Here is a 17,768-nt window from a genome sequence, read left to right as displayed (position 1 = left end):
ATTCTTTGGTAGAACCATGAGGTTTTATTTGAATCAACTTCACCTGGTATTGTCGGCTGAACTTTTATCAAGGATTTGTCTATCCATCATTTGAGTTACAAGTATACCCATTTTTTATGTTAAAAAACCAAAAAGTATATACCCAGTTTAGCGATATCCAAGCATGCTCTGGAATTTGGGTTCTTCTTTTACGAATAAACACAGTTTACCAGTCTGCGCGGCGGACAAAGCAGTGACGGATCTAGAAAATATTTTGAGTGAAAGCAGAAAATAATTAATTAATTAATATATTTTTAATAAAAAAATTATATATATATATATTAGTATATATATTTTTTTATTTGATAATGTTATATAAATTTTATATACTTCAAAAGAAGAAAAGAAACTAATAAAATGATACAAAACAAAAAGACATTGTACAAATAAAGGAAGAGAAATGATGTATCAAGCTACTAAAACTATTTGGTAAAAAAATTACTGAATACAAAATTGATTTTGAAATGAAAAAAACCAAAGAACCAATGAATAAAAAAAACTAAAACAATGCAACGTAAGAAAAAAAAAAGAAAATGATAGGTGGCCCAAAAAATCAGAAAAATAAATTAAAAACAGTAAAAATAATCAATGAACAAAAAACACTAAAAGAAAGCAAGGTAAGAAAAAAGGAATATAATAAGCCATGGATAAGAAGTAGCCAAAAAGCAAAATTAAAAACAATAATAAAATAGGTTAAAACGTTCTGATGAATATTTGATTGGTGGTTTAGTGGGGCAAACTTTGCTGCTTAAGTTTCACTATCTTATATATGCAAATAAAACTATTTGTAATTTTTATGGTGGCAGCTGCCCCCACCTTATTCAACGTAGATTCGTCCCAGACAAAGCGCTCCTGCTTGACAACGAAAGAAGATATATAATAAAGTTAGAAACGACACACTACAAGAAAACATAATCTTAACGAAAGCGGTTTTCCTCGTGAGTTCGTCGTAAAAGAGGCTTTACGACAAATTAGCGAAGAAATACGTTTGCTCGTTACTCATCCGTCGTAACACATATTTCCTCGCCAATTCGTCGTAACTTAGCGAGGAAAAGATTTCGTCGTAAAGACGAAGTACATCATTTCATCGTAAAGACCACATACATATTCCACGTAAGGAGGTCGCTATATTTCCTCATAAATACCTCGAAACGAGTTCCTCGTAAACTACACGTAAATACCTTGAAAGTGTTTCCTCGCAAAATACACGTAACTACCACGAAAGTATTTCCTCGTAAAATACTCGTTTATCTTTTCTCGTCATTTCCTCGTAAATGTTTTCTCGTAAAATACTCGTTTATTATTTCTCGTCATTTCCTCGTAAGGTTTCCACGTAAATAGGTCGTACATTAGCTACAAATTTACTTCGTTTTTATTATTTTACAGAATTTAAAAATATAATTAAAAAATAATTAAAATTATTTAATTTATTAATAAAATTATAATTTAAAATAAAAATAAATCAATACGAAAATATTTTATATATAAATAAGTTTTGAATTTATAATACAACAACCGGAAAAAAAGAACTAAGGGTCGTTCATCGCCTGGTAGAATTCATCACTCCTCCTCGCAACATCCGCCTCGTTATGTATGTCGGATGACTCGCCTCGAATGGGATGTTGTTGTCGCATGTTCCTCAACATGGACTTCCATTCCGGATTTGTGGCCGCTATAACGTCCAAGAAGCCCTCGACTCCACCCATACGAGATTTTATCGCGGCCAACTCGTTACGCAGCTCAGTGACTTCATCATCCCGTCGCTGACCATAAGACGATGTCGCTCTCGGAACATCGTTGATGGAACCAATCGCCAACGTCCGTCCCTTTTTTTTTAGGGAGAACCTTAAAAACAAAAAATAAATATTGTTAGTAAAAATTTAAAGTTATATTAAATGAATAATAAAAAATTAAAATTTTTGAAAATTTACCTCCTCGTAAATCTTATTCACTTCAAGTGTGGATAAGGTGACAGGTAAACCGTCGGTGGACTGCTGGGTCAGCTGGGTCTGGCGGTCTTCACCCCGAGCAACCACGTCGTTGTAGATTTGCTCGGACTTGCCATCTACAAATACGCCCGCCTTGTTCTTGTGGGTCCTCTCGTAAAGTTCCATAAGAGACGGGAGATGTCCCGTCTCTTTGGCCTAAAAACCATTTAAGAAAGTTAGAATACAAATATATATATTAAAAAATTTATTTAATAAAATATTTAATTACCATTTCCAAACGGATACCGGCGTGGTGTTTTTGGCCCGTAGTGTGAAGCATCGGCCTGTTTCCGTGCTCATCGACCGTGTTACGGGAGTTCGAACAAGCCTGGCCGATTCTAATGGAATCAGGAAGACGCCATCAACGGATGAGGCCATCCCACACATACGTGGTGAACTCAGCGGGTTTGCCACGCTCATACCCCTTCACAATCCTGTCACCCTTCCAGTTGGAGACCGTGTCCAACCAGCGAACTTTCGCCTTCGCGTTAAACTTCTTCCTCACCCTCTCAGTGATCCCCAAGGCCCGATTATATTTTTTCTGTTGAAAAAAATAAATTAACAATTAGTTTTTTAGAAAGTATATATATAAATCATGAAAAAATTAAAGTATATATAATTAATTAATAGAAACTTACAGCGTAAATTTTGAACCACGTCTTTCTGACATAGTGAGACGTCTTACTCCAGTTTGGATGTGCCATGGAGAAGTAACCTTTGATCGTGTCGGTTACGTCCGAAGCAAGACATCCGTCAACCCTCCACCTGGAAATTACAAATTTAAAATATATATTTTTTTTTAATGCTATAAAAGAATTTTAAACGAATTAAAATAAAAATTAATGCAACATACCACAAAGTTCCGTCCGGTCGGTCGGGGTTGATGACTGGTAAACCTTCTCTGCCTGGCAGACGGAGAATGTCCTCTACAGTGTACTGCGAGTAAGGAGCACTCGGAGGCACCATCAAATCGGGATGAATATCGGCGGCCATCGGAAGTGCCATCGGAGGAGGCACATGAGGAGGCATCGTCGGATGAGCCATCGGGGAAGGCACATGAGGAGCCGATGGTGCAGTAGAAGAAGTAGAACCAGAGACTCTCTGAGTGTACTGAGTCTCGGGGACAGTCTCCTGACTCGAAGAACCGGGAGCTGAAGAAGAGGCCGGGTCTAAACGACTACCCGGCTCACCGGAGATCTCTCTGTAATGGACAGTAAGTCTTCCTTTTCGAACCTGGGAAAAAAATTAAATTTTTAAAATTAACATCAACAGTATATTTCCCAACATTATCGACTTAATCAACACTAAATAACATAAAATCCGTAAACCTATCTAAATTTCCTATACTAACCACCTAATCTAACCACCTAATCTATTCTAAACTAACCAAATTAGAGAGGAATTAGAGAGTCTTACCATTGCTGCGAAATGGAGAGGAAGTGGAGAGGAAGTAGAGAGGAAAGAAAGAGTGAGCGCTCGGGGGTATATATAAGATTACATATCGTCGCAAATTCCTCGTAAGGTTACGACGAAATAGCGAGCAGTTACAAAGGCCCGTGTTTTTCTGTACGAGGAAATTGCGAGGAATCACAAAGGCCCGTGTTTTTATATACGAGGTATTAACGACGATTTTGCTTACGTGGAATTAACGAGCCTTGCTTTCCTATAAATATACCCACAACTCTCATTCTCAAACCACACACAAACTCCCAAATCACACCCTATCTCAAATCACATTCCTCAGCAAAATCCTATTCAAATTATAAATGTTTGAAAAAAGGAAAAGGAGAAGATATTAGAATTCATGTGGGCGAGACTTACGTATTATAATTGCTGGAAGTCTTGCCACATGTTAATATGGTATTTTTTTCCTTTTCCTTTTTTTTTTCTAGTTTTTACACTACGAGGTATTTACGACGATTTCTGCTTACGTGGTGTTTACGACGATTTCTGCTTACGTGGAATTAACGAGTGTTATGTTTAAATCCCTTTACGTGGTGTTTACGATGATTCCTTTTACGTGGTATTTACGATGATTTCTGCATACGTGGAATTAACGAGTGTTATGTTTAATCCCTGAAATCCGAAACCCCAAACCCCAAACCCCATATTCCTTATTTTCTACTTCATATATTCCAAACTCCATCTTTATTTTTAAATTTCGTCGTTATTTCTTCGTTGGCTTACGTGGTGTTTACGACGATTTGCGCTTACGTGGAATTAACGAGCCCCGCATTCTTTATTTTTATATTTCGTCGTTATTTCCTCGTCGGCTTACGAGTCCTTTACGACGATTTTTGCTTACGTGGAATTAACGAGTGTTATGTTTAAATCCCTAAGATCCGAAACCCCAAACCCCATATTCCTTATTTTCTACTTCATATATTCCAAACCCCATCTTTATTTCCAATTCAAACCACAATTCCCACATTTGCTTATTCATAATACAAACTCCCACATTACCTTATTCATAAAACAAACCCCACATTACCTTATTCATAAGACGAACTCCCACATCTTATTCATAAAACACACTACACAAAATCAAATACATCAATCGGATACATCGACATTCTCATCATCACTAGAAACATCATCATTTTCATTAAACTCGTCTTCAACAGCTTCGTCTGTGGCATCATCGGTAAGATCTTCGTACTCGTGATTATGCGGATCAATGAGAAGGATGTCATCAATTTCTTGTTCAGGTTCCTCGACTTCATTTATCTATTATTTTTGCAATGGTGGTTCTTCTCCAGTGATGATTCGTCCTCGAGGTGTAACTTTGATCACTGCTAACCAATTTATACCTGAATCTCTCATCCGAGGGTATGGAAGGAAGCTAACTTGGTCTGCTTGTGAAGCTAAGATGAAAGGCTCGAATTTGTTGTACCTTCGTCCACCGTTGACATCAACAACACCGAATTAGTTAAACCGAACACCTCTGTTGACGACGGGGTCGAACCATTCACATTTGAAGAGGACGCATTTCAGCTTCAGTATCCCTGGAAATTTGACTTCAATAATCTCCGTCAAGATCCCGTAGAAATATGTTTCCCCTTTCACACATATTTCATAGTTACTGGTCGCCCGCTGTCTACCATACTCATATGTGTAAAAAGTATAGCCTCGTGTGAAATACATCTGTGATGTGGTGACCTTTACAAGTGGAGATTGAATTACTTCATGTAACCACTTAGGATAATCTGCATCGTCGTCGTCATAATCAACCTGCAAAAATAAAGAGAATGTTAATGAAATACAGATCATGTATGAAAAAAGAGTTTGAGTTAATACCTGATTCCGCAACCACTTAATGAAGTGTTGATCTTTCCTTTTGTCTACGTCACTTGTGGATATACCAGGAAATATTTCTTCGACTTGAGAAACAAATAGGCTGTAAAATCACATTTTATAGGAATGAATCGCTCGCAATTATATGTGTTTCGAAGTGTCCATATATGTTACCTTTCAAAATAATGCATCAATGGATCTTCGCAATTGAGTAGAATATAGGTGTGTGCACTATGAGCGTCTTGTTCACTCGACCACCAAACCTCTTTAGACTTCCCACCGAGTCGCCCAATCTGGCTAAAGATGTCTGGAACACCAGCAACTGCATATGTTGGCGCAACACCACCATCATCATATCTTCTTGGAGCTCTTCTCCGGGTACGTACTTTTGACGCAAAGTAGTACGATGTGAAGTGAGAAACTGCTTCCGTCAAATTTCCAGCAATTATAGAACCTTCAACTTTGGCGAGGTTCTTTGCTTTTCCCTTCAAATATTTCATGGTTCGCTCATACTGATACATCCATCCGTAATGTACAGGTCCACGAAGCAATGCCTCATATGGGAGGTGCACAGCTAGATGCTCCATGACGTCAAAAAATCCGGGAGGAAATATCTTCTCCAAGTTGTACAATAAGATGGGAATGTTCTCCTGAAGCTGTTCCACAACTTCTTCTTTAAGAGTGAGTGTGCTCAGATCCCTGAAAAATGCTCCAATGCCTTTTATATTCCAAAAAAAATAAACACTTTGTTAGTCATATATTATTTTGCAAATTAGACCGTTATAAAATTATTGTGATATAATACACTACGTACCTGCAAGTGCTTCATGTACGTTTGTTGGAAGTAGCTCCGCAAATGCAAAGGGAAGTAGTCGTTGCATAAAGACATGACAATCATGACTCTTCATCTCGGAGAACTTTTGACCCTTTTCAACACATCTAGAGAGATTCGAAACATACCCATCGGAGAACTTCACTTCTGATGTCACCCAGTTGAACAACACCGACTTTTTTCTGAAGATAATCTGAATATCTGAACGGAAAATTGGCCATTGCTTTTAATATGTAACTCGCTTCTTGAGCAAATATCCGGCAAGTCCAACCTCGATTTTATGTTGTCTTTTGTCTTCCCTGGGACATTCAATATTGTATTCATGATGTTCTCAAAGAAATTCTTCTCTATATGCATCACATCAAGGTTGTGGCGCAGAAGAAGATCCTTCCAATATGGCAACTCCCAAAATATACTCTTCTTGTGCCAGTTGTGATGAACACCGTAAGAATCAGGCATATTACGAGGGACATGCCTATTACCACCCCAACGAACTGTTTCGTTAGCTCCGTAGTAGTCGATTTGCGCTTCAATTTGTTCTCCATTTAGATATGGAGGAGTGTCTCTCACAACCCTTTTGTGCCTAAACAAATTCTTGTTTCTTCGGTAAGGATGGCCAATGAGAAGAAATCGACGGTGACAATCAAACCAACTTGTCTTCCTACCATTCTTCAGTTGAAACGCATCTGTCGTTCCATTACAATATGGACAAGCTAATCTCTCATGTGTAGTCCATCCAGATAACATCCCATAGGCAGGAAAATTACCTTATGGTTCAAAAAAACATCGCTCGCATCGTAAAATTCGTCTTCGTTGAACAGTAATACGTCCTCACCCATGTTGACCATAAATCCTTCAACTCTTTTATCATTGGTTGTAGGAAAACATCCAGGAACCTTTTTGGATGGTTCGGACCAGGTATTAATATGGTCAAGAATAGCAACTCCGTTGCATGCACATCGCCGGTGGCAGGTTGTATGGTGTAAGAAAGACTGGCCACAATGAATATTGTCTCCCTGACATTCCCAACGGACTAAATCCATTTGTGCATAGTCCGAGATACACATTCTGGCTATTGCTAGCGAAATCCGGATGTACTTTGTTGAAATGTTTCCAGGCTCTTGCATCTGATGGATGAATCATCTCACCATTCGTCTGAGTATGCTCGGCATGCCATCTCATCTTTCCAGCAGTCTGCTCTGATTGATACAATCTTTTCAATCTGTCTGTAATTGGTAGGTGCCACATCCTTTGGTATGGTACCCTATTACGTCCCCGTCCTTGCGGCTTGAATCGTGGCTTCTTGCAGAATCGACATTCTTCTAGCTTCTCATCATCTCCCCAATAGATCATGCAGTTATCGATGCAAATATCTATCATCTACGAAGGCAACCCAAGACTATAAACCAGTTTCTGAATCTCATAATAAGAATCAGCAGACACATTGTCTTCCGGCAAATACTCTTTAAACAAGTCCGCCCATTCGTTCATACAACTTTCAGGTAGATTGTGATCAGTTTTAATATTCATCATTCTAGCAGCTAACGACAATTTAGAGATACCTTCTCTACAGTAGTTGATTCGCCGCGTTTAACATTTCGTAAAACTTTTTTGCATCTATATTAGGTTCTTCATCTTCATCATGAGCTACGAATGCCTCAACTACCATATCATGAACCCTATCATAATCTACCATCTCCTCCTGATGGTAACTATGTTCATTATGCAAATGATGATCAACCGGTTCTTTTTCCTAAAAATTGCTATTACTACTACTAGCTTCGTTCTGATCATAATTAAAACCTTCTCCATGTTGAAACCAGATATAGTAATTTGGCGTGAAACTTCTATTTATTAAATGCTTCCAAACATTTTCACGGTTTGCCAGTTTCGAATTGTTGCATTTCCGACAAGGACATAACATCTTACCACTTTCTTGGGCGAGCGGTGTTGAATCTGCTTGATGCATAAATGTCTCCAGGCCCGCAAGGTATTCTTTCGTCACTCTCCCGTTAGCATCTCTATGCATATACATCCACTTCCGCAACTCGTAGATAGTCTCGGAGCCAACCATTTTTTCACGTTTTTTGTTGTTGGTGTGTTTAAAATGATGTTCAAACATCCATATTTATAGGAAATTTTGAATCTGGTAGTTGTAATTTTCCTTTGAATTTACGACAAAAATTAATTAGGTGGCAAAAAAAACGTGTAACACCTATAAAGTTGGTGGATTCAAAATTTCCTCGCTAAATACACGTAAACTATTTCCTCGTAAATAACACGCGAAGTTTACGTCGTATTTACGTGGAAATAGTATTTCCTCGTAAAATACTCGTCAGATTACATCCACTTTACGACGAAACGCTTTTGTCGTTACTTTACGAGGAAATAATGATAACATTAGTTTTCCACGTAAGTTTCTCGTAAAATCGACGTAAATTTACGAGGATTGTTTTTCCTCGTTAAATTTCCTCGTTAAGCATGTGTTTTCTTGTAGTGTTCATAAAATGTTTTTTTATAGAAGCAAAATATATCTTTCTCACTTTACGTATGAGAAAAAGACATGACAGCTAACTAAAATTCTTAATTCTTTTTTGATAATTTGTATTTTTATGTACTTTAGTACTTTTTTATTTCGTTTACGTCCAAAGTAGATTTGCCGCTAATATATATTACGAGTCTACGAGACAGTCGTATTCTCAATTAAACAGAATTGCTAAAAATATCTTGATGTCAAATTATGGAAGCCCCAAAGTTGTTTTCAAAACAATACCCAAAATAGAAAATTTGACTTGTCTGGATGAATAAGTAAAAAAAAGGATAGAATTTAGATCACTAAGCATACGGACACCTCATAACTCCATCCTGAACTTATCACATACTGTTTACCTGCTGAAGAAAAAAATCTCTTAACTCTTGCAACAAGGAAACAAAATATACATGTTTCTAATCAGAGTATAGGAGAATCAGATTTATGATACATTTTTAATACAGTTTCTTTGTTAGAATTTTTAACAAATAGCAGGAAATATAATTATTATCCGTAGCAATCTTATCATTTGCATCTCCATCTTTTTATATCTAGATAAAATGCCAGCACATATACGACTTTCTAAAGTTCAAATTCTAAAATTGCAATCTTCTATTAGTATATATAGTGGCATCAAACTGTTGATAAACTAAACACACACAAACGAGAAAACAAACAAGAGACAAACACAAAGCAAATGAGTTATCATCGGCAAACAAGAGGAAACAGAGCACTCCCCTCTGTTTCCACACTTCTCCTCAGTATTCTCTTCTTCATCTCCAAGCCATCTAACGCCCAATCTTCTTCTCCAGTGTTCGCATGTGACGTCATCACAAACCCTTCTCTAGCCGGTTACGGATTCTGCAACACGGGTTTGAAGGCCGAAGCCAGAGTCACCGATCTCGTCGGAAGATTAACGTTGGTGGAGAAAATCGGGTTTCTTGTGAGTAAAGCTACCGGCGTGAGCCGTCTTGGGATTCCAGATTATAACTGGTGGTCGGAGGCACTTCACGGTGTCTCTGATGTCGGAGGTGGTTCTAGTTTTACCGGTCTAGTCCCTGGTGCCACTAGCTTCCCTCAAGTCATACTCACCGCTGCTTCCTTCAACGTATCTCTCTTCCAAGCCATTGGCAAGGTGAAAGAAACTATCCCCCACAATGGAAGATTTTGTTTCTTTGGTTACAAGTAATAGACAACAGTCCTTTGCACGCTTCTAGTAATATTTTCTATTTATGGCATGGTTTAAGGTTGTGTCGACGGAGGCGAGGGCAATGTACAACGTTGGAGCAGCTGGATTAACGTTTTGGTCTCCGAATGTAAACATATTCCGTGACCCGAGATGGGGAAGAGGTCAAGAGACCCCTGGCGAGGACCCGACGCTCGTAAGCAAATACGCGGTGGCTTATGTTAAAGGTCTTCAAGGTACTGACGGTGGAGATCCTAACCGTCTAAAAGTTGCCGCTTGCTGTAAACACTACACCGCCTACGATGTTGATAACTGGAAAGACGTCAATCGTTACACTTTCAACTCCGTGGTAAGAAAACGAGAACATTTGTATCCTTATTGTTATTGGGTCACACCAAATACATTTATATCTTCTTTGTGTTCGATTAGGTGAACCAACAAGATATGGATGATACATTCCAACCACCGTTTAGGAGCTGTGTGGTTGATGGAAATGTGGCTAGTGTCATGTGTTCGTACAACCAAGTTAACGGTAAACCGACATGCGCTGATCCTGACCTGCTTTCTGGTGTGATTCGCGGTCAATGGAAGTTAAATGGGTAAGATTTTTTTACATGGTTTCAAACTGTGTAGGGGTTTTTTTTCTTCTGAATACAACCGCATGAAACATTTGTCTTGGCCCGTAAATGTTAAAGAGCTATTATACATAAGTTTCCATTGCCTCTAAATTGTCAAAAAAAAATTATTAAGGTTAATCTATTTTTTGGGTTTATGTTATTAGGTACATTGTTTCGGATTGTGATTCAGTAGAAGTGATATATGCGAGCCAGCACTACACCAAGACTCCAGAAGAAGCTGTTGCCAAATCTATGTTGGCAGGTTTGGATTTGAATTGTGATCATTTCACTGGTCAACACGCAATGGGTGCGGTCGATGCCGGTTTGGTAAACGAATCAGATGTTGACACTGCAATTTCAAACAACTTCGCGACTTTGATGCGTTTAGGATTCTTCGATGGTGACCCCAAGAAGCAGCCCTACGGCAATCTTGGTCCTCAGGACGTTTGCACAGCTGAGAACCAAGAACTCGCTAGAGAAGCGGCAAGACAAGGCATTGTGCTGCTCAAGAACTCTGATGGCTCGCTTCCGTTCTCACCTTTTGCGATTAAGACGGTAGCAGTTATTGGACCAAACGCTAATGTCACCGATACAATGATCGGAAACTACCACGGTAAAAATTAAAATTAACTCAAGTGATATTTTTTGTGTCCACGATTTAGACTTAGGCTTGAATCTTTAAAAACGATATTGTTTTTTAATCTTCTTCAGGCATACCGTGCAAGTACACAACACCACTTCAAGGACTAGTGGAAACGGTGTCGGCTACATATCAGAAGGGCTGTCCTAACGTGGCGTGCACAGAGGCGGATATAGATTCAGCTGCTTCTTTAGCGGGTTCAGCTGATGCGGTTGTGCTAGTGATGGGAACAGATTTATCCATTGAGAGGGAGGACCACGACCGACTCGACTTGCTCCTTCCCGGGAAACAGCAACAGCTTGTGACTGAGGTGGCTAATGCTGCCAAAGGACCGGTGGTGCTGGTCATCATGTCCGGTGGAGGATTGGACGTTACTTTCGCCAAGAACGATCCAAAGATCACAAGCATCATGTGGGTCGGGTTTCCTGGCCAAGCCGGTGGTCTCGCCATTGCTGACGTCATCTTTGGTCGTCATAATCCGAGTAAGAAAGACACTGTTCTTCTCCATACTAAACCAACCGGTTTGGTTTTACGATTATAATTCGCTGACTAACCGGTAGCTTTTGTATTTTTGTTTTTGGTGTAGGCGGAAGATTGCCGATGACGTGGTATCCTCAGTCGTACGTGGAAAACCTTCCGATGTCAAACATGAACATGAGACCCGATAACTCTGCCGGGTATCCGGGTCGAAGTTATCGATTCTACACCGGAGAAACAGTGTACAGCTTCGGAGACGGCATCAGCTACACTCAGTTCCACCACCGGCTTATCAGAGCTCCAGGGTTCGTCTCCCTCAGACTTGATGCGAGCCACCCTTGCAGGTCTTCAAAGTGCCTATCGGTGGACGCGACTGGAACGTACTGCGGGAAGACCGTGGAAGTCCAGCTTAAAGTAAGGAATGCGGGAATCAGAGAAGGAAGCCACACAGTGTTTCTGTTCATGACGCCACCGGCTGTGCACAGGTCGCCGGTTAAGCATCTGGTGACGTTCGAGAAGGTGCTTCTCGGGAGGACGGAAAAGGCGGTGGTGAGGTTTGAGTTGGATGTGTGTAAGGATCTGAGTGTGGTTGATGAAACAGGGAAGAGGAAGATTGCTTTGGGGGAACATGTTCTCCATGTCGGAAGCTTGAAGTACTCCCTGTACATTACGATCTGATGTGATTCAATTTGTTTAATATTTGTGTTCAATGTTTTAGTTTCTACAAGAAATGAAAATTCGTTGAAATAAAAATGTTGAGAACGTTGATTGTTTCTTTTTCTTCTTCATATTTTCCACTCAGATTGCACAGGTTCATTTAAATTAAAGTGTTATTTCTTAACTGAACTGGGCGTTCGGGTACCCGTTGACATTCGGATCGGGTTTTTCGGGTTTTCGGATTTTCGGGTTTACGCTTCTAGGTCCCATACTAAAATTTTATTAGTACGGGTCGGGTTCGGATAATAACACTTCGGGTTCGGTTCAAAATTGTATTGCATCATAAAACCCATAAAGTAATCATATATCGTACGGATTCGGGTTATATCGGTTCGGTTCGGATATAACCAAAGTAAAAAACAAAATTTAAAACATAAAGAAAAACATCTAAATTAAATAAAAATTAATCTATCACATATAAAATTGATAAAATAGCAATAAAATGTTAAATCAAGCATGAAAACAAACATCATTTGTAAACAATATGTATTGCCTTAAAGAAAGTAGACTTTTTATTTCAATGATCAAATTATAAAATACTTATTTATAACTAATTGTGTACTTAAATCATTTATTAGAATTTTAATATTTATTATTATATATAATATTACCACAAATATTGAATTTAATAATTGGAATACTTATATATATTTCAAAATATTTATATTGACTATTAATTTCGGATTTTTCGGGTTACCCGTTCGGGTTCGGTTAATAACACTTCGGGTTCGGATATTTTTTGTACCACCCTACAAAACCCATTCGGGTATTTTTTACGTTTCGGGTCAGATAACGGGTCGGGTTTTTCGGTTCGGGTTCGGTTCGGATTTCGGGTTCCGGATTTTATGCCCAGGCCTAACTGAACCAATGGAACCAGGACGAACTAATTTTAATAGATTAGTTATGAATTTGGAGGCTATACCTGTGTCCCAAGTAACCTGGAGGTTACACACATATCTTATACAAGAATTTTTTTTCTTCTTCTTAAATATCATAATTTTCTGAGTTGTCTATGTATATATAACCTCTAAAAAATTGAAGGGCAAGTCCAATGTTACATAGGACTCTACCCAGATCTGGCCTTTGGCTCTGTCTGATTCCTTATCAAGTAATCAACCAATTTGACAATTGATCAATCCTTCAAAATTGTTTAGACAACAAAGCCGTATTATATTTCCTTGGTTTTATCCTCAGGTTGCAACGTGCACATTTCTTCAAATGATAACCAATGAATATTGCAGTAACAGCCATTAGAACTCTAGTTTTAATTTAACATATTGTTTTGGGTTTTATTTTTGATGTTCTCTTTGATAATTTGAAGAAATCATTTATGTGTTTCAGTGTTTGTTTGGAATCCATGCTTTATGAATTACATGACGTTTATTCACTTACAGAGAATATTCTTACGAAGTGTCATTTTAGGTGATCTCAACCATGGAGCCATGGAGTCCATTAACATTTTTTTTTTTGTTCTTCTGTTTCACCTATATTTTATTCATGTCTAAGTAAACTAGAGAACACCTCTAACCCCTTTTCCACTAGCTCTTTGTTTTTATATTAAGGTGAATTGAAAAAACACACTTTAAATATGGGCTATAGGATGAGTTGGTAACCTACAGATCTGAAAGTTTAACTAAAGAATTCTTTTTGAATAAATAATATTTGAAGATTTCACCATTATCTGTAGCTTATAGAGTTTACAAAAAGAGCAGATGAGATCGAACCATTACTCTATCTCTCTCTCTGAATATCATGAGTTGTTTTTTTTTTGTAAATTTAAATTCATGATTCTCAAAGGTATGTAGCTAATATAAATTTGCAGTAAAAGAAAAGAGTTTTCATATAAAAAAATAGTTGAATAAAGTTCTATGGAACCAGGTAAAAATAATAATAATACAACAACTACTCGTGTCTCAACCGGCAGAGAATGAGGTAGAGAAAAGTTTCTGGTGACCCCTGCCATAAATAACGTCACGAACATGCCTGTCAATGAGCTTGAAGGTTTTCCGTCGTGCAGTCTTTTCCAGTGGCTGATCTAGGATGAATTTTTCTATCTAGGGCAAAACAACAAAACACTAATAATCTATCTATTTATATAAAGTAGTGTTTCCTCCCTCCTAAGAGCGCCACAGAGGAGTTGACACGTATCTGTTTTTCTTTAACTTTTTTTTTGCTGTTCGTTTGTGTTCTTCATGGGCTTCACGACTACATAATATTGGGCTTCAAATTATGTTTATCAACCTGCAAAAATTAACAAAAAAATCAGCTCTTTTTGACCTTCATCTTCTTCAACAATGTCGACTCTAGATTTCTAAGGTTCTTCGTATTTTCGAAACGCAAAAAGATTATTGCCTAACAATCACAAAGTAGTCTATGGAGAAGAGGAACTCTTTACCAATAAATTATCAGCGGATTCAGATTTTTGATATCTTGCATATTTGCATTGTTTTAAGCTTCCATTTTTGTACATAATGTTCATATAGAGTAAGAGTTTAGCATCTTTAGGATCCATTTTGCATTCATATGTCTTAATCAGGTATTAGAGTGACCTATGGAGTGATTGGAGGTGTTTAGAGGCATGGGAGTTAAAGAAAAGATGAAAATGAAGTTTAGTTCGAGTTCAAGCCAGTTCAACTCGGGGAGAACCAGTGCGGGTTAGTTTACCCGCGTCGAGATGTCGAGAAGAACAGAGTGAAGAACTTCAACGCGGCTTGGATCAACGCGGGGTCGAGTACCCGCTCGCACAAGCTAGGAAAATCATCGGAAATCCAGCGCGGGAAGATGACGCGGGTTGGTGTCGATCGTCTCAACCCGCGTCACGAAGAGGCGGGGCGGAGCCACGCGGGACGGAGCCACGCGGGATCGACTACCCGCGCGCATGACGAGAGAGTAGCCTCGACAGTCTGACGCGGGACGAAGGCCGCGGGTTCCATTACCCGCGCGCATGACAGGAAAGATCGGCAACGGTCTGACGCGGGATGAATGCCGTGGGTTCCACTACCCGCGCGCATGAAGCAGAAGATCAGCAAGCATCCGACGCGGGTTGTGTGACGCGGGGTATGCCCAGTCGCTCCAACCCGAGTCGATACTTTACCTTAGTCGAATTTTAATATTTTCAAGGGCTTTTTTGACTTTTTAATGGAAACCATTAGGTTTACCAAAGACCTATAAATACTTTTGTAATCCCAAGAGGGGATCTTATCTTGTTTTCTATCACAATAAAAAAGAACTTTTAGGTGAAAGATCTTACTTTGATCATTTCTTCTTGTGATTTGCTTGATTAATCTGGTTATTAATCATGATTAGCATCAAATCATCATTGATTCTTGGGCTCATCATGAAGAGTATTGAGTAGTCATCTTTGGATTCATGGGCTAGGGTGATTAAGGGTGATTAGAGATGATCTAGGGTGTTTAAAGTTAGATCTACTTGTTTCCTTGCTTGTTGAGGGTTCCAAATGTTATTTTAGTCTTGATCATACTAAAATAGATCTCTAGGCATTTCCTGCCCACAAGGTGTATGATGAAATGCCTGAACCAACTCTTCAATGCTTTTAGCTTTCTTTATTGAAGTTAAACTTGATTTTTGGTTATGCTTAATTATGGGCCAATAAACTACTAAACCCAAAATTAAGCTCAAGTTCTAGAATCTTTCTAGAATTATCATCACCTCCTCAAGAAAAAAAAAAATCTAGATATTGTATTAGAAAAATCTAGAGAATAAGAAAATATCTAAGAAGTAAGGAGGTGATGGTGGAATAATCTAGATCTTTGTAAGATAGTTTAGGAGGCTATAAATACCTCATCATCCTTTCATTTGTAGTAACACAAGAAGTTGAACAAGTAAAGTATAAGAAAGTTTTCTTAAAGAAAGAGTGTTCTACTCAAAGTTCTCTAAATCTCTTTGAGAGTTCTTCCATATTATTCTTCATACTTGGAAGTTTTCTTGTTTCTTTCGGGCTCTCGGGTATTACGATCTTGGGCTAGTGCTAAGCACTATCAAGGGTGGTTTCTTTACATGGTATCAGAGCCAAGCTAATCTTGTGCTCATCAAGATCGGTTTTTAAAGAGAGCTCGGGTCTATTCTAAGTATGGAATCAACGGGTCGTGTTGGTGGATTGGGAATGGAAATCCTAAACCAATCTAACTACCGGTTATGGAAGTCATGCATGGAGTCATACCTGGTGAGTGAGGACTTATGGGATGTCGTCGGTGGTAACAACACAACACCACCAAGGGGAAATGCTGTAACCCCGGAAGCGACAAAGGAGTGGACACAGAAGAATGCCAAGGCAGAGTTTGCTTTGAAGAGGTCCATATCTTCAAGCATATTTGAGCATGTCTCAAGGTGTACTTCCGCTAGTTCCATTTGGCAAGCTTTAGATCAATTGTTCAACAAGAAGAATGAGGCTAAACTACAATTATTAGAGAATGAGCTTGCGAATGCGAAGCAGGGGGAGTCTTCAATCTCGGAGTTTTTTATCAAGGTAAAGAACCTATGCTCTGAGATTAATACTCTAAATCCGGAGGAGTCAATTTCTGAAGCACGGTTGAAGCGGTCTATCATTCGAGGTCTACGGCCTGAATATACACCGTTTGTGACTTCGGTTCAAGGATGGGCTACACAACCTTCCTTGGAAGAGTTTGAAAATTTGCTAGCTTCGCAAGAGTCATTAGCCATGCAAATGTCAGGAGTCAAAATCAATGATGACTCGGGAAGCGCCTTTGTAGCTCGGAGACAACAAAGCTTCAAGGCGAAAAACAAAGATGGAGGTTCAAGACACAATGATGGAAGTGAAGGATCTTCTATGGATAAGAAAAAGTTCAAGTGCTATCGGTGTGGAAAGCTTGGGCATTTCAAAAGGGATTGTCGAGTCAAGTTGAGGAAACAAATATGGTGGAGTCAAAAAGTCATACGGAAGATGAAGAATGGGGGAAATGTTTCACGGTGGAGGCTACACATCCAGGTACACCCACAACTAAAAACTTGAGAAATGATTGGATTGTAGACTCGGGTTGTAGCCATCATATTACCGGAGATGAGAAGTTATTTTCTAGTCTTCAACGTCATGACGGGAAAGAAGCCATTATTACCGCTGATAATTCAATCCATCGAGTTGAGAAAGAAGGGACTGTTGTCATTAAAGGAGATGATGAAGAACCGATCACCCTCAAGAATGTGTACCATGTCCCTGGAGTAAAGAAGAATCTTCTTTCGGTGGTGAATGCGGTCGACTCAGGTAATTATGTTCTATTTGGCCCAAGAGACGTTAAGTTCTTAAGGAATATTAAAGAATTAAAGGCGGATGTTGTTCACACTGGAGCACGCGTCAAAGATTTATATGTTTTATCAGCCTCACACGCCTATGTGGAGAAGATGAGTACGAATGACAATGCTTCCATCTGGCATGCTAGACTTGGCCATATAAATATGACCAAACTTAAGGTC

The 17,768-nt window shown here is 38.9% G+C and overlaps 1 protein-coding gene across 1 annotated transcript; it reads left to right on the top strand.

Moving 5' to 3' along the window:
• The first annotated feature begins 9,261 nt into the window (after positions 1-9,261).
• LOC106404858 (beta-D-xylosidase 3-like) lies at positions 9,262-12,377 on the top strand. The gene is made up of 6 exons (XM_013845514.3): positions 9,262-9,818; positions 9,931-10,218; positions 10,299-10,468; positions 10,651-11,099; positions 11,198-11,608; positions 11,713-12,377. The coding sequence occupies exons 1-6, from the start codon at positions 9,381-9,383 to the stop codon at positions 12,279-12,281; spliced, it is 2,325 nt and encodes a 774-aa protein (XP_013700968.2). The 5' UTR covers positions 9,262-9,380; the 3' UTR covers positions 12,282-12,377.
• The last annotated feature ends 5,391 nt before the right edge of the window (positions 12,378-17,768 follow it).

This window comes from Brassica napus, chromosome C6 (genome assembly GCF_020379485.1).
Source record: "Brassica napus cultivar Da-Ae chromosome C6, Da-Ae, whole genome shotgun sequence".
NCBI classification, from domain to species: domain Eukaryota; kingdom Viridiplantae; phylum Streptophyta; class Magnoliopsida; order Brassicales; family Brassicaceae; genus Brassica; species Brassica napus.
The sequence above is the reverse complement of the archived record's forward strand: the minus strand, read 5'-3'. Positions and strand labels throughout refer to the sequence as shown.

What these genes read in the sequence shown, in the direction of transcription:
- LOC106404858 (XM_013845514.3), top strand. Translation starts at nt 9,381, where the DNA reads ATGAGTTATCATCGGCAAACAAGAGGAAACAGAGCACTCCCCTCTGTT. An exon ending in GTTACACTTTCAACTCCGTG is followed by an intron (nt 10,219 to 10,298) that starts GTAAGAAAACGA and finishes GTGTTCGATTAG; the next exon opens with GTGAACCAACAAGATATGGA. An exon ending in GGTCAATGGAAGTTAAATGG is followed by an intron (nt 10,469 to 10,650) that starts GTAAGATTTTTT and finishes TTATGTTATTAG; the next exon opens with GTACATTGTTTCGGATTGTG.